The sequence below is a fragment of the Chelonia mydas genome, chromosome 13 (genome assembly GCF_015237465.2).
Source record: "Chelonia mydas isolate rCheMyd1 chromosome 13, rCheMyd1.pri.v2, whole genome shotgun sequence".
Lineage (NCBI taxonomy): Eukaryota > Metazoa > Chordata > Testudines > Cheloniidae > Chelonia > Chelonia mydas.
Window position 1 is genome coordinate 12,858,302 of NC_051253.2, and position 23,823 is coordinate 12,882,124.

General features: G+C 40.4%; 2 protein-coding genes across 6 annotated transcripts in view; one reads left to right on the forward strand and one right to left on the reverse strand.

Annotated features, from left to right (window-relative positions):
• The first annotated feature begins 9,264 nt into the window (after positions 1 to 9,264).
• Positions 9,265 to 23,823, forward strand: part of LOC102932368 (beta-1,3-galactosyl-O-glycosyl-glycoprotein beta-1,6-N-acetylglucosaminyltransferase 7) — a 42,017-nt gene continuing 27,458 nt past the window's right edge. For 2 of the 3 annotated variants that reach the window (XM_043526631.1, XM_037915277.2), the window contains exon 1: positions 9,265 to 9,506. The gene's annotated coding sequence lies outside the window, so the exon portion shown is untranslated. Of the gene's footprint in view, positions 9,507 to 9,852; positions 10,074 to 23,823 lie in introns of those variants that run through there. The other variant, XM_043526632.1, reaches the window with a different exon arrangement.
• RTF2 (replication termination factor 2) overlaps positions 14,924 to 23,823 on the reverse strand; it is a 53,901-nt gene continuing 45,001 nt past the window's right edge. The window contains exons 7-10 of one of the 3 annotated variants that reach the window (XM_037915279.1): positions 19,614 to 19,668; positions 19,435 to 19,527; positions 17,506 to 17,700; positions 14,924 to 16,004 (exon numbers count right to left, since the gene is read on the reverse strand). In XM_037915279.1, coding sequence (XP_037771207.1) covers positions 17,513 to 17,700; positions 19,435 to 19,527; positions 19,614 to 19,668 — 336 coding nt within the window. In that variant the 3' untranslated portion in view covers positions 14,924 to 16,004; positions 17,506 to 17,512. Of the gene's footprint in view, positions 17,701 to 19,434; positions 19,528 to 19,613; positions 19,669 to 20,211; positions 20,323 to 23,823 lie in introns of those variants that run through there. The other 2 variants (XM_043526634.1, XR_006285312.1) reach the window with 2 other exon arrangements.

A 23,823-nucleotide genomic window follows, 5' to 3' on the forward strand; every position in this document is an offset into this window, starting at 1 on the left:
CTCTAAGGTGCCACAAGTACTCCTGTTCTTTTTGCGGATACAGACTAACATGACTGCCACTCTGAAACCAGAAAAAGGCATTCTTGTTCTGGAATCAGTGCCCACATAGAAGGTTATATGAGGTACCGGTATAGTAATGCTGGTATAGTTCTCCTTGTAGACAGGGTCTTATTGCCTGGAACTTTTTAGTAAGAAAATAGAAGATAGCAGCTTGCTAGCTGGTTTAGTCTCCTGAAAGTTTTGATTCCATAAGATGAACACATCAAAGCTGGACAGATAGAATCAAAAGGTGCAGCGAACTGTTTCCAGCTCACCAAACTCAGGGCAAAAAGCCCTTAAAAGCCTGTGAGCCGGTCAGTTTACGCTTGTTTTTTCTTCATTCGGTATCCCTTTTATTTAAGAAAAAGGCCTATTCCAAATAATGACAGGTTTCAGAGTAGCAGCTGTGTTAGTCTGTAGCCGCAAAAAGAAAAGGAGGACTTGTGGCACCTTAGAGACTAACAAATTTATCTGAGCATAAGCTTTCGTGAGCTACAGCTCACCTCATCGGATGTTAGTCTCTAAGGTGCCACAAGTACTCCTGCTATTCCAAACAAGACATTGTAAATAACATCTTCAATTATAGTTTCTTCATTTATGGAAAAGATTTCTTCTTCTTGCTAAATAAAAACTCAATGCAGCTTGTGGTCACAAAAAAAGGGTGTAAATAACTTTTTAAATCTTATGAAACAGATGACAAAGTGTTTGATTATAAACACCCCCTCCCAGCAGCAGTGTGAGACATTTCCTGAATATACAAAAAGCTTCTTTTAAGATCTACACAGAGTTTTCGACAACTAACGTATAAAAATAATGTGGGCACTAAACCACTGGAGAACTTCTCAGAAGGACACTTTGGATCTTACTGCTTACTTCTTATATGAAAGTGCTAGGGTTCACCTTCATCTTGAGCCCAAGAGCATGAGGTGGGCTTGCAGTACTCACCAAACAGGGAGCAGGAAGGAGGCTCTGACTAAGAGCTTGTCTACACAGGGAATTTGTTCAGAACAGCTATTGCAGAATAAACTATAACCATTTCAGAATTGCTACTGTGCTTTAAATTCGCACCCTGCCTTATTCTGGAGTAACTTCCCCATTTAAACAAGCCCGTAGCAGAGGGGCCAAAGGAGATGTTAAATCATAAAAAGCCCTTCAGCTTCAGCCTCTCAGGTTGAAGTAAACCCTAGGCTCCCCAATAATCATAGAATATCAGGGTTGGAAGGGACCTCAGGAGATCATCTAGTCCAACCCCCTGCTCAAAGCAGGACTAATCCCCCATTTTTTGCCCCAGATCCCTAAATGCCCCCCTCAGAGATTGAACTCACCACCCTGGGTTAGCAGGCCAATGCTCAAACCTCTGAGCTATCCCTCTCCCCTCTTTACCTTGTTGTGCTACCATGTGTGACAGCTAAAACTGTCTTGTGTTCACTAGGATTTTACCTCCTGTTCATTACCATATGTTAGTTAACATGAGGTAAGAACACACCTTTTACTCCAATGAAGACACACCCAACACAGAGCTCTTTTTGTAGCAGCTTTGTAACCAGTTCACCAGCACCTCTGTAAAATAGCCTGAGTCCCTGGCCCTAGCTCTCAGCACCCCTTCACTGCAGTACCAGTGGGGTGGAATAGTCAGTGCTATCTACTGCCATGGCTGGAATACTAAAGCATGCCGAATTTCCTTCCACTTGATATTACCAGCGTCTTGATCTGACAGCCCATGGGAAGAAATGCAAGCCACTTTTGTTTTACCTGGCTTCATGTTGATTAGGGTCAATAGTCAGGTGAGGATTTTGGGTTTTGGTTTTTAATTGTTTGTATGTGATAGGGAGTAAAGAGAGGGGATGGTCTATTTCACACATATTTCATTGTTTGCAGAATTTTGTAACCTCACTTTGATACTGTCACAGTGAGTAGGATATGCATTAATTACAAAAAAAAGTTTCTAGCCTTTGAGGTTGTAAAAATTTCCTTCCCAGTGTAAGCAAAACTAGAGGTGCCACCTTGCTGAGTCTGGTGCTAATGTCTCATTCTGTCTTGGCTCCAACAGAAGCATCAACTATCCCTCTCCATCTCTTTGGGGGTCTTTTAAATGCAAACACCGAGTACTTTGCAAAAAAACCCCACCCTCAAAACAGCCATTTTGTGTCATTGAAATGTATTGTGAAATATTTAAAGTTGTTGAATGGGTAATAATGACCAATGGGGAGGGCATTTCCTGGCTGTTTAGCTGAAACCTCCTGACCCCAAGGTCAGTATTGGTCAGTGCAAAATTCTAACAACAAAGAGGGGGAAAAACAGAGTAAAATCATTACCTTTTTTGGTGTTGCTCAAGGCAAGGTGCTTGTGTAACCAGTCTCTTCTCTTTCTGTTTTGTTTTGGTTTTTTGGACGCACGAAGTGTCTTTAATCCCAAAGAGGGAAACGCAGACCAGAAGGATTAGTATAAACCAACAGACAAAAAACTTGTCTTTAAAACAAATTCAAATTCCATACAATGCCTAAAATGTCACCTTCTCAGTAGTCTCTTCTCAGCAGGTAAAGACCACAGCTTTTGTCCAATGGGAATTGCTTCACAGTGCTCTGGGCCCAACAGGCTCAAGAGAGTAACTGCTAAGAAAGTTGGACTTTATGCTTCCTGTTCCATCAGATTTATATTCTATGAAACAATGAATACCTCTACCCTACCAATTTAATAATGAGTCATTGCAAACATTCAGAATTTTGATATCAACATATTTAAGTGCTATCTCTGTTCAAATTTTAACTTGCTGATTAAAAACCAATGTCCTTTTTGGTCTACATGGACACTAAGGATCCCTTGGGACTTTTTCAAGGGGTAGGCATTAGCACCTCACTATCTTTGGCTTTCTCCTCTTCCTGCTGTGTAATGCAGGTGGGTGCTTCCCCCCACCCCAGAGGTGGCTGCATTTCTGTGCTTTGAAGCACATCAGGACTCTTCAGGTTTAACAAGACTATCTGAATGCAAATGACTGTTATTCCTAAGGGGTAAATATGCCCTGTACTATGTTGTGTGTCCCTAGATAGAGAGGCACCAAGGTGCAAACTATCCAGAGTTAGAATATGGCTTGTGATACATTAACTTTCTCAGTATGGCCTTAGGCCAAAACTAAAACTGCTGGATCCCATCTGACTTAACCCCATGTCAAAAATAGCCGCCCTTTGCCCCATGTAGCCTATTTAGGTTACCACCACTGAATTTGGCAAACAAGCAACTCTTCAAGGTATATCAGAATGCAATGGAACCAGCCTCCTCAGAGAGCCATAACAAAACACGTGAGCAGGAGGCACTGAAGAATGGAAACCCACTCCTTCCCTCTTTTTACTACTGGATGTTGACTGTTGTTGACTGTCAGGCAGGGTGTTGGCCCGTCCATCCTGCCCCGCCCCTTGATACATGAGTTACTAAATATTACCACAGCAAATATCTTGTCAGATTTGTGAGATCAGAGATCTGAACTGATGACTAGTATGTTAGGAACTTCCCCCTCCCCTACAAATTCCATATATATTTCGTCTGAACTTTTAATGCTGCTATAGCATGTCTTCTTCCAGCTGCAGGTTTTGTGGAGGTGAGTTAGGACGGGGCATGGAAAGCAGTTTACCAGAATATGCAGAATATGCATATCTTTGTATATGGAGTCATTGTGGATTCTGTCGGTGTTTTGGTTTCGGGAAGAGTGTGGGTAGGTGCCAACATGGAGAAAGGCACCAGAGAGTGAAAGAGAAGTGTCAGGCTCAGAACTTTCAATGGGATTTGTGCTCCAAAGCCACTTAGGCACTTTTGAAAATCTCACCCTTAAACATGATTTTTTAAATAAGTCCTTTGTCCAGAGATCTAAAAATGTTTAGTTCACCAAAGTTCAATACACCTGCAAGTAGGTAAGTATTATTGCATTCATTTTACAGACTGGTAGACGAAAACTCAGACAGATGGGGGGCCCCATGTCAGGGGACTCACTTGGACTCTCCACCATGGTTAAAACAGGGAAATGTAGTATTAGACAGCACCTACTCAAGTTTTAACCATGCTCCCAAACTGGACAAAATATGAGTCAAAGACAGTGAAGTCCCATATACACTACAAGACAAGCATGTTGCAACCAGGTCCTTGAACAGTGATATAGCAGCAGACACTTCTCCTTAGAAAATGTTTGTGATTAATTTGTAGGTGGTGAGAATACTGCAAGATTGAGCCATTCAGGCAAATGACACCAGTTTTACACCATGCTTCCCACCCGGTCGCCCTTTGAGAAGTGTAGAGCACCTTGAGATGTGCTTCATACATAGTAGGATTTAAGATCCCTGCAATACCAGTTTTTAAAAAATGTGCTCAAATAAGAGACACACACAACATAAATCAGTTAGGAACAAAGGCTCTTACCAGACAGTTCTACAATCAAATTCTTTAAAAAAATAGTCTATCCTGTCTGTACAAAAAGATGAGGGGAAATTTACAAACGTTCTAATTCCTTCTAATCCCTTACAATGCAGAACTGTGATCACACATGTTATTGTGTGATTATATGTCTTTGAGTGCTTGTTTAGTTACTTATTAAAAGATACCAACTGACTTCTGGTGTATGAAAAGAAAAGATTGCTTGATACTTTTTTTTGCATTTTCGAAAGAGAAACTGAGCTTCCATTTATACTATGTAATGCAGTCCGTCCAGTCTCATCTCACAGTCACAACTTTTTATTCATATTGGGAGAATTAGATGTTCTTTCACATGGAAGGGACTATGGTTTCACATTTGCTCGGGTTGGGATTGCTTGCATGATGATGAGCATGGTACAGACAGATAATAACTTTTGTGATGGAATGATGTGAAATAAACAATTAAGTAAGAGGGGTAGCTATGGACAAGCAAAGGCCTATAAGTCTGGATACCTGGGACTTAATTCCCAACCATGTGGGCAAATCTTTTCTGCCCCTTTTTGCCTCAGTTTCCTCATCTTTAAAAAGGGGATAGTAACGGATTACCCAACTTTGGAAAGCATTTTAGGATCTATGCATGTAAAGCACTACCTACATACAAGAAATTCTTACATCATTTAGTGGTGCCTTTAATTAATGTTTAACAAACACTGACCATGTAAATTGTCTGATATTCCCATGTGAAGGAGATAACAGGGCAGAGTAACTCCCTAACTGACGATGGGTGTTTCATTAGAGCTGGGGTTGTTAATCCTTTTCATTTGTGTCTCTTTTTAAATAAACTCATCTTGGGAAAGGTTGAAAAGGAATAAGTTTAATGCAGATATTGAGCAGAATTTGGTAACAGTGGAGAAGATTGCCTAGTGCGGGAGTTACAGCACATCCTTTAAAGACAATGGGTGAAATCCTTGCTCATCGATGGGTGAAACTGGTTCAATGGGGCCAGGATTTCACCCACTGAAAGACAGGTCAGGGAAGCTTATTGAAAATATTTTGTAGTACAGTGAATAGTATAGATGCTTGATATAGGGAGTTCTACTAGCTCACCTAGAGAGTTCCTTTCACCTATGATTGCAAACCGGAGCACAGCAATGTCAATACAAATGTTTATAGCACAAACTATATACTAAGAGTGTGAACATGATACAAATTCAGCTGTGAATGTCTGGCCATAAGGTATTAAAACTGTTTCAGCATGTTCTGGAGGAAAGAGAACAAGAACCGCATGTCAGAATGCAGTGATTTTCAAGGTAACCTTTGAATCAGAGAATGACATGGTGTAGAGGAAACAAGATGGCTCTTATGGTTTGTTTCTTGGCAATCTTGCAATGCAAGCTCAATGTCAAAGCTTTTGCTGTTAACTTGACTGCCTGTGGAGAAGCCCCATAGGCCTTAGGACTACAGCCAGTGAAACCATAGGCTCCATTTGGAGGGAGAAGCCAGGTGGCTGGGGGGTTCTGGTGTGACCAAAGAACTATTCGTATAGTTTAAAAAAAAATCAGCAAGAGTATAAAAGGGACAGCTTGATTAGAGCACTGGAGAATGAAAGCAGCTTCATCCCCAGAGCAGTTACATCAAAGGCAGGGGCAGTGCCAGATTGCCAGTTCCTCCCCCACACCCTTGTCTTCTAAGGGCAAGACAGTTCAATCCTCAGCCTCTGCTGTGATTGACAACAGGGGTAGCAACTGGGCTGAAGATACCTCGCTACCTGGAATAGGACTAAGGGTATCAGCCAGCCAACAGATGCTAGAGACTCAGCCACTTTGGACATGGACTGGATTTGAACCATTGTTCTAGATGTAAAAGGCTCATTACTACATTACCCAGCCAGAGTCTCTTCCCCTGCTGATGCTGTTTAAATTACTGCCGCAGAATAATTTACCCAGGAAGCTCTGATTTCCAGGAGGATTGTAGCACCAGAGTGGCATGTGTCACAATTTGGGTCTTTTTCTTTATAGTTCTGACAAATCTACAACAATGCTGTCAATGACAACATGGCCTCCTTTGGGATAATACACTGTTATAATACACTGACTTCCAAGGGTCCTCCCATGCTGCTATATACCAGAAGCCTGTCTGTCAAGGGCTCTGACCTGCTCCATGACACCCTCAATAAGAACACTTAAGCAAACTCTACCTCCTAGTACTACTATTGGTTATATTGTATTTAGTCATGGGGAAAAAGCATCAGAAAAAGAAAGGAAAGACCAATACTTACTAATCTCTTCCCCCCTGCAATTGTATGAAATAACACACACCTCATCCTAACAGCTTTTGCAGGGTTTGAGCTTCCAAGCAAGTCAAATCATTGTGCCATCTTATCCAAAATTGTTTTATGTTTGTGATACATTAATGCTGTATAATACAAATGAAAATAAATTCATTAGAGTAAACTTCCATCCTGATCCACACTTAACGGTACATTGGCATATTACAATTTAAAACCCCAACCCTTTTATGTGTTACAATCCCATTATTAAAAAGAAAAGGAGTACTTGTGGCACCTTAGAGACTAACCGATGAAGTGAGCTGTAGCTCACGAAAGCTTATGCTCAAATAAATTGGTTAGTCTCTAAGGTGCCACAAGTACTCCTTTTCTTTTTGCGAATACAGACTAACACGGCTGTTACTCTGAATCCCATTATTAAAACTGAAATAATTTTATAAATCTAATTTGTTTTTCACTATTCATTTTTTTACATTTTGCTCTGTTTGAACAATGCAACTAGATTTGTCAGTTTCACTGTTGCATACTTTTTCTTTTCAATTTCACCTTTGGGTGCTCATGTAACAGCTAAATAATCTCCAATGTATGGGCTGCCCATGCTGCAAAACATTTATATTTTAAAAAGAAAATCATTTTCAGCGTGTTTTTCAATTTGCAAATGTTAATTTTATGAAAAATTTCTAAGAGGATTTTTAAAATCCCACATCTAGATTTTGGACCTAAACTACTTGACATGATCTTAAACCAAACCTAAAGTAGTAAAAATGTAGAGCTGGTTGAAACATTTTCAACAGTATAGTTTTCCAACAGAAAATGCAATTTTGTCCAAATCTAAATGTTTTGTGGAACTGTTTCAATTCACAACAAAATTTTCTATGGGGAAATTTTGTTTAACTTTATCATTTTGATTCAACTTGTTTAGACTTTTATAAAATATTATCACACATTTAATATTTTTAAAATATAATACACAGTTCAAAATGATTTAATAATCCCAAATCAAATTTTTGGTGGGGGATTTTTATTGTACAGATTTCCTATGGAGCCAAGATTCGAAGGCAGAGGGTGTATAGATGATTGAGAGTATCTTAACCTGCACATATCTTTTTAAAATGTGGACCCTTAATTGCTGATCATTTTTATACTGCTTCACAGAACAATTAACATTGAGTCCCTGGCCATAAGAGCTTACAATGTCGGTAAAAACAAGGACAACACAAAAAGGAAACAGAGAGGAGAAGGGGTAGTAGAGAGAAGTTGAGTCGGTAAAATTAAACTCTACAATGCAGGGACTGTATCTTCCTCTGTGTTTGTACAGGGCCTAGCTAGCACCATAGAGTTCTGCTGGTATTTCAGGACTTCTAGGCAATACCATAATAATAAATAAATATTAATTACACCATCACATGGGAGGCGAATGCACTCTCCTTGATGGTGACACAAAGCAAAAGCTTTCCTGGTCATACTTTTAGCTATAGTCTATACTTAGGCAAGCCTGAAGAGGTGAGTGTGAGAGAATTTACTTGAGAAGGAGGAGGAGGCATTGTGGACATTGTCAGGAAGGGAGTTCCAGGGCCAGGGGGTCATCACTGAAGTGGACACAGGTGGGAGAACACTAAGGGGAACAGCTGAGGGAGTAGCTTGCCCTACGCCAAGATGTGGTGGGACATGAAAAGAGACAGGGACAAAACGCAGTAAATGCTTGTTAATTGGCTGTCAGAGTCTTGATAGTAAGCAGAATTCATTCAGTTGGGCACATTTATATTCATTCATAAATATATACTGCAATGCAATGCTCTGCTCCAGCATTATGGAGGGTTTCTCCTCAGTTGTCATATGGCATGTTACTAATTACAGGCTTTCGCCTACAAAACGGCACCAGAACTGTGCTTCTCTGGGCTGTACTTTTGGTGCCACCAACTGGATACTGTTACCCACTGCAGCTCATGTTCTCCGCGACATTTTTGCTGAAAGCGGTGTAAAAATCATGTGACCTACTGCATCTCTTCTACACCCAGGAGAGGCTGATACACATGATTTAATTTCAGCCAGGGCTTCAACTACATGAATATTCTAGCACCCAGAACTCCTCACCAGCCCCACTGGGGTAGCAGGTGTGACAAGCACAGACACGATCCTTGCTCCAAAGAGCTTGCAAACTAAGAACAGGTTGCGCTGTTCATGAACCAAGACGTGAGGGGTGGCTGGACCAGAGGTGGTTAGGCCTAGTGGTCGGAGCTGGAGCCGGCGGTCAGGGAGCAAGCTGAAGGTCAGAGCTGGGAGTCAGGGACCAGGAGTCAAAGGCGGAATAAGGAAACGAGCAAGGGGTGGCGTGGGCAGGACAGGAGCAAGGCTGGCACCAAGGCAGGAGCAAGGGAGGTAGAGAAAAGATCACAGCTGTGGGCATGTACGCTGAGCAGCCAGAGATCCGTTGTTGCTGGGGGAGTTAAAAGCAGGCTCGCTGGCTTCATCGGAGAAACAGGTGGCCCTGCTGTGCTCATAGGCTGCCTGGAGACGGGGCAGGCACAGCTGCAAGCCCGCATTCCTGACAGCGGCACTCAAGAATACAGCTTCACACCCGCTTCAGAGGACGGTACACAAGTAAACTGTGTGTAAGCCTAAATCCTCCCCCTTTGGGTCAAAGCACAGCTCACTCTGGGGATCATTAAGCCCAAGTATAATAGTAAGGCATGGCCGGATGTCTCCCTTGCCTTTGGTGGATTTCCATAACGCTGCAGAGGCGAGAGGCAGGTGTTCAGTAAGGGTTTTATTCTGCTCTCAGGTACGTACACGAATAGTAAGTACTTCATACTTAAACTAGTTCCCCAAAACAGATGGCAGACTAAAACTGGCTGATCTTAGATCATCTCATCCTAACAGAACTAGAGAGAAAACCCTCCTCCCTAATTTGTCTCTGCAATGTTATTCCCTTCGGTTTGTCCTCTGCTGCTTTGGCCATTTGAGTTATAAATGATTCAGATTATTCGGGCTTCCATCACTTCCCCCCCAGGGAATTGTTTTACAGCATAGTGGACTTCAGTGTTAGGAGTTTTTCCTTGGCTCAATTTGAACCCTTTACTCTTATTTCAGTTTAACAGTCTCTCATCTCGCCCAGCTGCCTTTTAAATAGTCTCAGGTAGATCAACAATCACAGCAAGAACATCTTCCCATTCTTTCAGTCCCGTCACCCCACTCCATATATTTTTGTCCAATCAGTGCTTCCAGTGAAACGAATGTAGGTCATGCATTAACTTTAGAGTTTGAACAAGCAAGTGAGAAGTGAACCTGAGGACGCTAGCCATTTGACAAACCGCACTGGTGGAACTGCGTCTCAGAAAGCAGCTAACAGGTAAGGAATTCCTCTTCCTGTGGACCAGTGGCCGCCTGTACAGACCGGATGGGGCATGAGTAGGGTTATGCTCAAAAGGAGAGGGGAAGTAAACGACTGGTTAAATAGGTCCATCTAACCCAGCAGTGCAGACTGCTGCTCCTAATTCAAAGGCAAGCAGAACTGGAGTTTCACGCCATTAAACAGGAGAACTAGTTCAAATATTAAGAAAGGGGAGAAAGATGGTGTTATCTTCTAGGAACATAGGAATGCCACATTGGATCAGACCCAAGGTCCACCTAATCCAGTATCCTGTCTCTGACAACAGCCAGCACCAGATGGTTCAGAGGAAGGTATAAAAAATGTCTCAGACAGATGTGGGACAACCTATTTTCCTCCTCCATCCCGTTAGATTTCATCCTCATTTCTAATCGTTACAGATTTGCTAATAAAGGGGAATTAACACTTAAGGCTACATCTTATATACTCAATGAAAAAAGAGAGAGAATATTATATGTATAAAAACTGGACTAGGCAATGCAGTATGTTGATGGCTCAGGTTTCCATCTCTGGAAAGTTTCAGAAGTTATTTGCTTCAATTAAGTCCCCATTTTGGGAATTACCATTATCCTACAGTGATGGACATATTAGAAATCCATGTAATAAAAATAATTTGTCCATATAAATGTCACATTACACGGACCATGACCGGCAGTTTCTGCTCATCAGAGGTTGCACAGCTGAAGAGCAGGCGAGATAGAAACTAGGACTCAAGCCCTGGCAGAGCTGAATGAGGTTAGCTTGAACCGCACAAGCATGCATTGTGCCTGGCTTGTCAGTGCTATTAATCAGCCCCATTCATAAGCACTAAAACTCCCAACATTCCCATCCCCCTTTGCCAATCAAAATCGTGATCTAATTATTACAAACACGTTTGTGTAACTTCAGCACTTTTGTCAGTCTGAATAATGCACGTTAACCTTCACGAGTTAAATACGTTTAAACAATGAAGCAAGCTTTAAAAAACTCTCAGGTTGTTAACTTGACACTACACTAGGAGGGGGAACCAGTTAGACCGTAGGGTTCAGCATGTTTTATATAACACATGCATGTGTCCAGGTTGAGACCAAATATTGAAGATTAAATGTTTAAATCTGTTTTACCAGTTTGCTTAGGCTGAATACTTGAGCAGGAAGCTGGTTGTGCATTTCTTTAGCTTGGTAGGAGAGTTGGAAGAAAGCTACCCCCATCCTATTCAATTCAGCATTAGATAGCTCACATGGTGCACAGAGTTTATCACTAGATATAAAGTGCAAAATGGATATGAAAGGATATCTAATTGGTTGTGGGGTGTTGTGTTTTTTTTAATTAAAACTAGCTCCGTGGGGATTCCTGCCATTCCTGACAGTCATTAGGGAAACTTAAGCTGCTAAAGTAGCAGCCATTCTATTTTAAGCTTAATCTAAAGCAGGTGCTTGTTCCCATACCCAATTAGGCCAGTCTTTAATGTTCAGTTGATGGAAAAGCGATCCTCCTTGTGCTGTCTGTAGTGGATATAATTTATTAAACTGCCTTTTTCAATGCAATAATATACATTTTGCATGAATATATTGCTCTTTCAAAGATTACAATGACTTCTTACAACATCCTTGCAAGGTAAATTTTAATGTACGTTTTCCAAATGCGGAAACTAGGTACAGAGAGGTTAAGTGACCTGGCCAAGGTCACACAGGGAGTCAGAAACCTGTCCCTATCAGCAATGGGGAGAGGAGGAGACTTACAAGCAAATTCCCTAACAAACTCTACTAAAGAGACAGCTTCTCTCTTTGGTGAACCACTCAGGAGCAGTAAACTAGGAATCACCTGATGAACCAGGCTCCCAATCAGTCCAGGACTCCCACTCCTTTCCCAACCCATACCAGGTCCAGGACCTGGGCTGGAAAGTGAAGAGAAAGTTAGGTCAGATGAGAGAGACTCCCCAGCTAGTCCAACAAATGCAGATTGGCTTGGCAACAGCGCAGACCAAACATGACTCTAAAACCAGCATATCCCATTCTGTAGGCCTCCCCGGAGTGGGGAGCCGGCTGAGGATCTCTGGGAAAAACAGCACTAGGGAGAGAAAATGAGCATTGGACCATGGAGAAAATGTCTGATACTGGATGTACCTGGTGGATTCTGACTGATCCACTTCTTGTCTTGGAGAAAAAAAAATACGTAATAAGTGGAGGGGAAAGCTTATTCACTTGGAAAGCCTAAATTGTCAGAAAGAAAAGGAGTACTTGAGGCACCTTAGACACTAACCAATTTATTTGAGCATAAGCTTTCGTGAGCTACAGCTCACTTCACCGGATGCATACTGTGGAAAGTATAGAAGATCTTATTATATACACACACAAAGCATGAAAAAATACCTCCTCCCACCCCACTCTCCTGCTGGTAATAGTTTATCTAAAGTGATCACTCTCCTTACAATGTGTATGATAATCAAGGTGGGCCATTTCCAGCACAAATCCAGGTTTTCTCACCCCCACCCCCCACACAAACTCACTCTCCTGCTGGTAATTTTTTCATGCTTTTTGTGTGTATATAATAAGATCTTCTATACTTTCCACAGTATGCATCTGATGAAGTGAGCTGTAGCTCACGAAAGCTTATGCTCAAATAAATTGGTTAGTCTCTAAGGTGCCACAAGTACTCCTTTTCTTTTTGCGAATACAGACTAACATGGCTGTTACTCTGAAACCTGTAAATTGTCAGAGAAGCCTATCTGCAAGAATTGATGCTCATGTAGAAGAGTATGACGTTGTATAGTTATAGGGAGCCAAAGTGAAGCGAGACTGTCAGGTGAAATTTCAAAACAGGATGAATTTCAGTTTTTCAAAGTATTTTCACTCAGTATCATTGTGAAATAAATTTATTCTCTGAATAGAAACTGGAACTGTTAAATTTGTAGATTGAATTCAGTTACTGAACTGAGAAAGGGGGATTTTAATCCCATTGCAAGTGAAAAGCTCAACATAATTGCAGCTATGGAGTTGCTTCTAATGCCTCCATAATATTGGTTAAATAGATGGATACTTGGGGTAAAACCCCAGCTCCAAAAAAGTCAATGGCAAAACTCCCATCAATAGAGCCCTGTGTGGATACACAAATGTGTATCTAGATCCAATCCACTATCCACAAAAATTATCTGTGGAGTTGCAGGGCTCTACACTGGGGGCTGGGCTGAGGCTCCAAGTCATCCCCCTCCCCTCCAGAGTCCAGTCAGGGAGAGCCATGTGGGGAGCCTGCGTGGAGTCTCAGACCCTCCACCTGCCCTCAGCAGGGTGAGGAGCTTGGGGGGGCGGTGGGAAAACACAGCTGGGGCTGCTCTCAGCACCCTCCCCCCCCCCCCCGCCCCACTGCGAGCAGATGGAGGGTCCGCTGCAGCTCCCTGGCTGGGCTCCATGCTGGCCTGGTGTGGGGGAGACCTGTGGAGCTGCCCAGAGGCTACTCAAGCCCCCCGCCCAGGGCAGGTGGAGGGTCTGCTGTGGCTCCCCACAGCTACCCATCTGGCTGTTACCATCGCTGGGCTGGAGCCAGGTCGGGAAGAGCTGTGCTGGCAGCTGTGCGGAGCCAGGGTAGACCCTCCACTTGCCCTGGGCAGCTCGACAGGTCTCCCCCAGGCCAGGCCAGGCCAGAATGGAGCCCAGCCAGGGTCCCTGCCCCAACCCCACCCCCACCCCACCCCGTGTTCCTGCCCCTCAGCCCCTGCCAAATGTCCCTGCCCCCCCCAGCCCAGGGCAGGTGGAGGAACCCAGGCTCCCCACAGCTGCCAGTGTGGCTCTCCCTGACCCAGCTCTGGCTGGGGAAGGGGATGGCTCGGAGCGCAGCCTGGTCATGGTAAGAGCCGGGTGGGCAGCTGTGCGGAGCCACAGCGGACCCTCCACCTACCCTGGGAAGGGGGGCCCTCCCAGCCCCCGGCCCATGTTCCTGCCTCCCAGGGCAGGTGGAGGGACCCAGGCTCCCCACAACTGCCAGCGCGGCTCTCCCTGATCCAGCTCCAGCCGGGGGGCAGGCAGCTTGGAACTGCAGCCCAGCCACTGTAAGAGCCAGGCAGGCAGATGAGGGGAGCTGCGGTGGATCCTCCACCTGCCCTAGCCATGGGGCTCAAGCAGCTCCCCACCCAGTGTCCCTGCTTCCCAGGATCCCTGCCCAGGGCAGGTGGAGGATCTGTGCCGTGGTTCCTCACAGCTGCCCACTTGGCTCTTACCATCAAAGCCCTGCGTGGATACAAAATTTGTATGTGCAGAAATGGTCCATGGATATCCACATCCATGGATATAAAGCAGATACCCATGGATTTGCAGGGCTCTACCCTTGCTTCCCATGCTTTTTATTTTGATAGTTTCTTTGCCAAACCATGTGATAATGTAGCTATAAATATTTAGCATTATCCCCTAGGACTACTACATATAGAAAAAAGGTGTGCTTGAACACGGATATTCATTTGTTGTCGAAGCAGGATTAGATTGCAGATACAAGGACTGTCAATTTCTGAATTGTACCACACTGAACTCAACATTTGTGCTTACGTAATAAATGAAAAGAATGAAGAGGAAAAAATATACAGAACAGGAAGAACAAAGCTAATTGCTAACACACCCACATTTTATATTTATGTTTAAGTACTTCCTTGAAACTCAACTAAACCTCAACTTGACTTGATTGGAATATTAATTGTATGTATCCTAAGTGTTAACATATTTGGACAACTGAAATGCTTACGTACGTTTCATGACAAATTCCCATGGAAATAATGCTATCAAAATAATTACAAAATATTAGTTGCATTCTACACACATGAATCAGAAAGACCACGTAGACAAGTATAAACAAATCTAAACTTCCAATTAATTATTGCTGATCATGAAGGAAGGCACTTTTCAAAATAAATTACAAGGCTAATTAATTGCTGTCACACAGAAAAGTAACAATGTAACATCGTTGTGCAGTAGCTTTAAAAGCCTACTACTTACTGTAATTTTAGCTTGGTTAGTTTGAACAAAGGCTATAACATTTAAAAAAAAAACTAAAAGAAGCTTCCAGTTTTTATTTTGATCACTTTAGGTATTATTGGATAACAGCATCTAGTATTGTTAGACACTGAATAATTGGAAGTGGAAAGTTAACATTTAAAAAGGCCCGCTAAATTTCAAATAAGGTTTAAAAAAAGGGCTCAGAGGAAGGCATATGACAATCAAAGATGACTAACATCTAAAAGTTGCTCTATTCAAGCACTGACATATGCTATGTAGGCTACCAGGAACCTTTATGGTCATATGACAAAACCAACCACTTATTTCAGTCAAAGTTACAGGGACAGACTTGATCAAAATAAGAGCAAGTCGCTATGCCTTGCTGTACATACACATAGTATCACTCAATTCTACATAGGCAATGCAGTTCTGACTTGGACTTGAATTGGACTGGCTAACATGTTCAGTTCCTGTTAGAAGCTTTAGGATAGGAATCAAGAAACATGGATTACAGACGTTTTGGAAGCAGCACATTTCACTAACCTGCAACGCAACAGAGCGCAAAGAAAGATTACCACTGCGTTTGAAGACACAAAGGGCCCAAGTTTAAAATGGTCTTTATTAATGCGCACCCCCCGAAGGTTTGCAAGTGCATCTCTTTATCCACATAAAAGAGTGCACACATCTGGGTGAGCATTTGCACATGTGATTACACTATTTTGCTGGGCAAACATTTGCACTCAGAGATTGAGAGCACTTCTTTTGGGATGTCTGCAATTTAGTCCACAGCTTTTTAAATAAATGTGGTCAGATTCATCGTGTAATTTATTAAAGAATAATCAAAACACTCTTCCATACTCTTGCAAAATGATTCCAAGAAGAAACTGAAGGATTCATTGAAATGTATAGATTGGACTTCCATAGTCTATCCTGTCTAGAGTAAAAAGGAAAAAAGGGTGAAATTAGCCAGTGTGGTAAAAGGCTTGCAGTTTCTAAAGAGTAGCTGGGAAATAACATTTAAGTAAAATAGATTTCAGAAGTCAATACTTCCATACCTGACACTATACAGTATCTGTAAACTTCCCCCTTTAAATCAAAACTACTATCTGGCACAGACATCATTTAAAACATGTAAAAGTTTTCCATGCATCTGGACTTTTTATATTAAAAACAAAGCAGACGGGCTAAAGGCAGTTTTCTTTGCACAGTTGCAAATAATATTTTTTTAAAAACCTGAGTTTGATATTGATTTCTCCAAGGAGTCCTCGGTAGAATTCTTCTCTCTTCCACCCAAACCTTGAGTCAGAATCACCAATCTTTCAATGTGTTTAAACACACTGATATTCATTTTAATGTGCGAGGTTCATAAAACAGTTTTAACCAGATGAACTAAATGCTTCTCCAAAGTCTGAAAACATCAAAAGTTATGGTAATAAGTGTGTTCATATTTTTCAGTTGAGCTAAAAGGACTTGGATCCATTAATTTGTTTTAATTAAAGGCAAATTGCTGTTTAATGGTGTACAAAACCCAGCCTCAGTGCTACTTCAACTGCAAGGAAGAAAGCTCCAGCTCAAGTTTCAGCATGGTGTGCTGCCATTATCCTCCACAGTTCTCCACCAAAAAGATGGAAGCCCAGACTTGGTATTTCTAATGTAAGAGGGGAAAAAAAGCTAGAACACTTTTGGGGGGGACAAAAAACAATTTTGGTGCCTTCTTTAAAAATAATTTAGCAGTAAATAGCAAAACATTTCCCCCACCTCCATTCTCCTTTGAAATGGAACAGAAGACTATTGTAAAAGTTTTTACTTTATTTCTGAGATCACACTGAGCTTTCTGAATGATTCCATCCTGACATATATTAATTCAAAGTGATCTCCAGCACCTTTAAGAGAGACGTGTACTGGTTTTGACTAGAGTCAAATTAGTTAATGTAAGAGAGGAAATATTGGGGGGGGGGTTATTGTTAGCAAGCAGTGTCAGAAAGTTACAAACATTAAATTTAGTCTTAACTAACACAAAGAGAAGTTCAATTACAACTGCAGCTAAAATTGTGTAGGTAATCATTCTACATCTAAAAGCATAGAAGGATATATTTACTAGTAAGCAGATTCTGCAATCCTAACTGGAACTGCAATCAAGAGTAAACTACTACTCAGTGTAACTAAGGATGGCAGAATCTGACCCCAAAGAATTATATTTTTTGTAAATAATCTTTTAAAGTAAGTCACATTACCAGACATGGATTTTGGCCATCTATTTCTTGTTTAACAATAGCTGTAAACAACCTAAGTACACAGGTTATTTACAAGTTTATAAACAATTTGCAAAGTGAATAATTCCAGATAATCAGATTACAATGAACACCCTGTATCAGAGTTACACAGAAAAAGCCTCAGGGAAGAAAAATAGCAATGACTTTTACAATCATGCATACAATTGTTTCAGAAATAGTATGCTGTGTGAGTAATCCAATTGGAAGACTCTTCCTTCGAGCGTTTTGCTGAGCTGTGTGACGTAAAAATAGACTTGTATGCCTCTGATTTCTCCTCGCTGTTGGCAATGGATCTCTTGGTGGTGCCAGCTGAAGCTTTACTGATTTTTTCTGATGCAGAAGAACTTTCATTAGCTTCTAGAGAAGAAACGAAAATTCAATTTCTCTAATTTGCAAATTTAAAAAGCCCTTAAGTTATTAAATCATATTTGTACCTCTGGAAGATAAGTTTATTGATGGCTTGATTCAGAAATCTGACAGCTATGAATATCTTTCATGAATGTATGAGGTAGGTTCTAGTTTGTCATTTGTACCTCTTTCCGCGCACACAAAATTGGCAGCTAAATCTAGATACAGGAAAGCATGTCTCTCTGCACTCTGTGTGCATGTACACCCTCCCTTAGCCTTCTGCACTGCTTTACACAGTATTGACATCATCTACTCCTGTATGCAAAAAACAGAGCTCTGAACTCTGGTCTTAGCAAGTAAGTGTAGGAGGCTATTTTTCTTCAGCTATTGTTTTAGGATTAGTTATTAAATGACAAAAGCTACAGTTGTGACATGTTTATCACTTGGGAATCTATCTATTCCCTTTATCATTGATGAAGTGAATGCCAGAATCATCATTTTATAAACTGAAGAACTCAGTCCTCCTTTGGGGAGAGGCAGGGATCAGACACTTTTATAATGAAAATACTCTGATTACTACACAAAAGCACTATTGCTCATCATATAACTATCTCTGGATTCATCAGATGACTTTCTCTTCAGAAAATGTTGTCTTCTCTTACTGTAACTTATATGATTTTGAGTCTCATTTCTAAACTCTGACCTTTACAATGTGCTCATTTTTATAGCTCTGGATAAAAAAAATCAATATGAATTAGAGACATTAAATTTTGTCTTATTACCTAAAGTCATACTGCTACTCTTAGTCTGGACTAATGGGTAGCCAAGTGTAATCTTAACTGCATGACTGCTGCTGAATATATTAGGTATGTCCTGAAGTTACTCTCCAGTGTTCTGATATGTAACAGAACAGCAATCAAGTTATTAAAATATCCAAAGCTGATTAGTTTCGTTTGAAAGGAATGTCAAAAGAGACTTGTCCTTCTTCAGATTTAATGGGAAATAACAATTTTTCTGCAAATGTGTTAAACTCCTCCCCAACACTACCAACCTTGCAAACTTAGATGGGCAAGAATATTTATTTTTACCAAGTTAAATCCTATAAAAACTGGAATTGGTAATGAAAACCATAAGGTGACCCTGTCTTATTTTACACTAAATCCTCTATGATGCATTGAACAAACCTCTCACAGGGTCATATACGGGGGGGAAGAACATTACTTTTAGCATAGCTGACGCATTTATGGTTTGTTTACTATTTCCTCTCAATCTTCTTCAACTCCTAAATAATGGTATTAACACCACAAAGTGGAACTGATTAAGATACAATCGGTAAAACAGACAAAAGAAAATATGGATGATATTAAGGACCCAATTGTCAGACCAAGGCTTCTGGGTGTGCATGCAAACATTGGACTGCACTCTGCCCACACGCTTGTGCATTTGGAAAGTTTTAACACCTCCATGTGTGCACAAATGTTAGAATTTTACCTCCTACTGGGCTTTATAAGGACAAATTCTCTAACACTCTGCACGTGCTTACATTAGAATTTTCAAGCACGTTTGCAACACGTGGTTGCATGGGTATGTATGAGCCATTTTGAGCACACACCAAGGGAGGCAGGGTAAAAGCCTGGTCAAAAATTTGGCCCCAAATAACTTACAAAGAATCTCTAAAAATATCTGAACACAGGAAAACAGTTTATGAAAATTTTCCCAGTTAAACTGAAACAAAACACCAACCTGCACTCTTTGTGAAGACAATCTGTTTCCTTTCTCCAGAATTAGTGTTCATACCATCTTTTGCAGTCTTTACTTCTGATGGTCCTGGAGAATCTGCAGAAGAGGGGAAAAAAAGCAAAAGCATAAGCTGGTTAAATTACTCAGAAGGTAAATGTAAGTTATAGCTGTGACAACGTTACCTTCAGTGGTGTCTTGTTGAGAGACTGATTCCACTGCCTTACATTTCTTTGATTTCTGAAACAATATAAGCAGAAAACAGGTTACATTTAGAATCTCCATATTGGATATCAAATCAAGTGTGCATTTGATAGAAATTCAAGTCCCTTTGCTATGCTTATTTTTTTTCTACAATGAACTTGTTTCTTTCCATACAGCTGCTTTATGCTTTTCTTACTATTTTAGTATAGAAAATAATATTTGATTAGCTTGGAGGCATCTCAAATAACAACACACAGGCTGAAACTAAGCTGCCTAGAAGCAGTTTTTTTTACTTATTTGGTTTCATCTTTTGACTAATAAAATGAGTCTTTGTATTTTTTTAAAATGACCAGCTCTTCAGTAATTTTATTGACTAGCATTGAAACCATTTGGTGAGATACTACAGCTGTGCACAATTGTAATGAATAATGGCATTTCTGAACAAAAGAAACTTCAGCATAAACAAATAATTGGAATCCTTACTATGATTCAATCTTTATTTTTCTCACTTAATCTTGGTTTTAGCTGCTGTATATTTCCTAGTTTTATGAAGGTATTCCTTCTTATATGGATACTCACTTGAAAAACAAAGCTTAGTAGAACAGTTCATTTTAATTTCTTAGAAGGCTGAAAAAATATCAGTTCAATAGCATCTCTTGGAAAGATTTTCAAAGCCCACTTTTGTATGTCCTCAAATAAAAAAAAATCTGTCAGTCTATGTAAAAATACATTTAAAAAAACCTGTATGAAAGTATCAGAGAAAAACAATGACAATATTTGATGTTTAAAGATTTGCAGACACTGTCAGCAACTGTAAATTTCTTCACTTTGAAGAAATTTACCAACATTGCAAACAGATGATTAACCCAATGAAGGTAAACGTTTAAAACATGTTGCTGAATCCTATGAGCTCGCATACTGTCACAAGTATGATTTAATCTTAGGGGAAAAAGTGACCTAGCAAATGCTGCTCTTCGTCTTGTCCAGCAGGTGATGCTAAAAGACCACTATTATAAAACCAGAAATAAATTACTCAAAAAGAAAAGGCATACTTGTGGCACCTTAGAGACTAAACTAATTTATTTGAGCATAAGCTTTCATGAGCTACAGCTCACTTCAGCAGAATACTCCTTTTCTTTTTGCGAATACAGACAAACATGGCTGCTACTCTGAAATAAATTACTGTGATTCCATCCGATGAAGTGAGCTGTAGCTCACGAAAGCATATGCTCAAATAAATTTGTTAGTCTCTAAGGTGCCACTAGAACTCCTTTTCTTTTTGCGAATACAGACAAACATGGCTGCTACTCTGAAATAAATTACTGTGATTCCATCCGATGAAGTGAGCTGTAGCTCACGAAAGCATATGCTCAAATAAATTTGTTAGTCTCTAAGGTGCCACTAGAACTCCTTTTCTTTTTGTGAATACAGACTAACACGGCTGCTACTCTGAAATAAATTACTGTGATTTTCTTTGCAGTATGTGGATGTAAAGAGCACTCTTTTTCACTATGCCTCCATCTTTGTGTTATGGACATGCAAGACACTGAAATTTACAAGAACGCTATCTGAGTGCTTCAGAAAACAGGATTTTTGTATATTTCAATAACCTGTCTGCTTCAAACACAGAACAGGCAGAGACAAGGGATGATGTATCGGAAACATGTCCTCGTTCATGGAAAAGGTCTGCACACTAAATCTGACAATGGATCACCTGACAACAATTGAGGCTTTCACATATTAGTTCTTCCTCCAATAAGCAGACAGAATTAAAGTTAACAGCTTACGACAAAAATTGCACTTTCAGGGTAGGTTTTAGCATTGAGTATTTCTTTAGCAGCGCAACTAACAAGCCTGTCACACTTGCCTGCTCTCCAGTTAATCCAGAGTCCAAAGTTCTTACTGACACCAGATAACCAATTAGAGGTGTTGAACAGAAGAAGATGCAGCCCTAATAATATTTACTGACACTACTGAAACAACATGGATTTGGGTGTTTTTTTGGTTTGAACAATGCAGAATATCTACAAAAAACTTGGCATAAGACACACTTCTCTCTTCCACATCTCAATTTTAGTTCTTGAAATGATCAGGAAATTTCTCATTTCTGATGAGGAAGCACTGTTCTTGAAATGTAGACCTAAATAAGAGTTTTGTTCATTCAAATTTGCATATTTGGATGGTTGCTACCCAGCAATTCCAAAGACCAAGGAGGCTCCCCATTGAACCAAGGAGAAGCTGCAATGAACACACAGAATTTACATTAAATACTTCTTGTATAATATGCTACTTTAATTCAGTTTGACAAGGATAAGAACAAGATGCACTCTACCCACAGGAGAAAGGAACAGCAACCAAAGACCAAAATTAGATTGTAAGAGAAGTTATTACTCAGACTGAGTGAATATAAGTTAAATGTAAAAACTAGTGCCAGTAAAATGTGTTCTTTCGTATGGCTTGAGTAGGTAGCAACAACTACAAATTAGTAAAATATGGGTTACTAAAAATGGTAAGTTATTTTATTAAAACCTATTTATAAAAGACTACCATGAGCTTAAGAAATGAATATAAAACATATTGTAGAATGAAACTTGTATAGATCTTATAGGCAACCACCTGTTTTAAACAACTGTTCTAAAGGATTCTTAAATGTATCAACTACAATTCTGTTCCTGTGTTGTTAGAAAACCATCTCTAAGAGGTCACTTAAAATAGGCTTCACCATAATGCAAATGCAACTGAGGATAAGTGACACACAGAATAACTAATTAACACATTCCAATTACACATGGCTGGCCTCTAGCACAACAGCATTGAAGAAGCAATCCTATTACCCTGGTTGGAGAATTAATTTTGCATTCTAACATATTTTAGTTTTCTTTCCATTCAAAAGCTGACTCAAAACAGAAACAGCTGAAAAAAGCAAAACTACCCTGGGACTATTTCAAAATAAGTTGCTGCAGCAATTTAGACTCTTTAGGCCAACTATAATTCTTGACTATTTCATGAAACACAGTGAGGGGGAGTCTCCTGGAAGCTGGGTGGTGGTCTCAGCACATATTCAGGGTGGTGAGATAGTGTTTCGGACTGAGGGTAGGAGAGAGGTACAGGTGCAAGGAGGAGCAAGAATAAAGCAGTTCATATTTCGAGGATCCTACCAGTTCTGTAGTTAAGGTTATAGAAGGATTTTGACATGACCTTTTCATTTGGATTCATTCTTGGACTCTACTGACCACATATGACTCTCTTGAAAAGTCCTGAATTTGTGTACATATTGAATCCAAATTTAGTCACTTCCTTGCTTCAGAACAACTACTCAAGTAGTAGCTAATCTGGTACAGAAGCCAATGTTTATTTCTCTCTGATTAATTTGCTAGATTATAAATTACTGAGGTGAGCAGAGAGAAAAGGTAGAGCTATTCTGAATAATACAAGAGTTTAAACTAAAATTATGGTTGGGAAAAAAAACCACCCCTAAACTGTAATTTGGTCAGCAGACATGGTTAACAACTTGATGCTTGTGAAAAGTACCACAAAATCTAATGACAAGAAATTGGGACCTTGGTTTTACATCTCCACCAGCATGGCGCCCCAGGTACTGTGGAAAGGGATTGGTTTTGCACCAATTTAGAAAAACAGTGCCACCAACTGCACCACCAATTGCCAAAATACTAGGTCCAAATATTGGCCAAGACTGATACTACTTAGTTGGTGAGATCTGATGATACCAGAGCTCGAGATGGGCATGGCTATCAATGTCTGTTAGAGGCTCACCACCCTGAACAAAGTTACATATCCAGGTGGCTTTTTAAAACAGACTAGAATAATGAACTATAAAGCGTTGCACACACTATCCACATACACAGGTGACTAGGAGAAATATTTTTCTTCCAGTAGCAGTGTCCCATGAGTGAGTCATGTACTTTTATTATGCACAATAAGGATCAATTAGGAGTAGTCTTTATGTTGAATATCTGCAAAGTATGTTTCAATATATTTATTTCTATTGCATTTTTCCCCAATTATCTTCATTATCCTTTGTATTGACATTATGGTATGCCAAAGTGGCCGCCATACACTTGAATTGATGTTGGTTGCTTTGGTCTTAAGCATAACAATATCTTTCCGGGACTTGGTCTGGAATAGACAGTGGAGATTACTGAATAAATCCCCTACACTTCAGAATAGTAT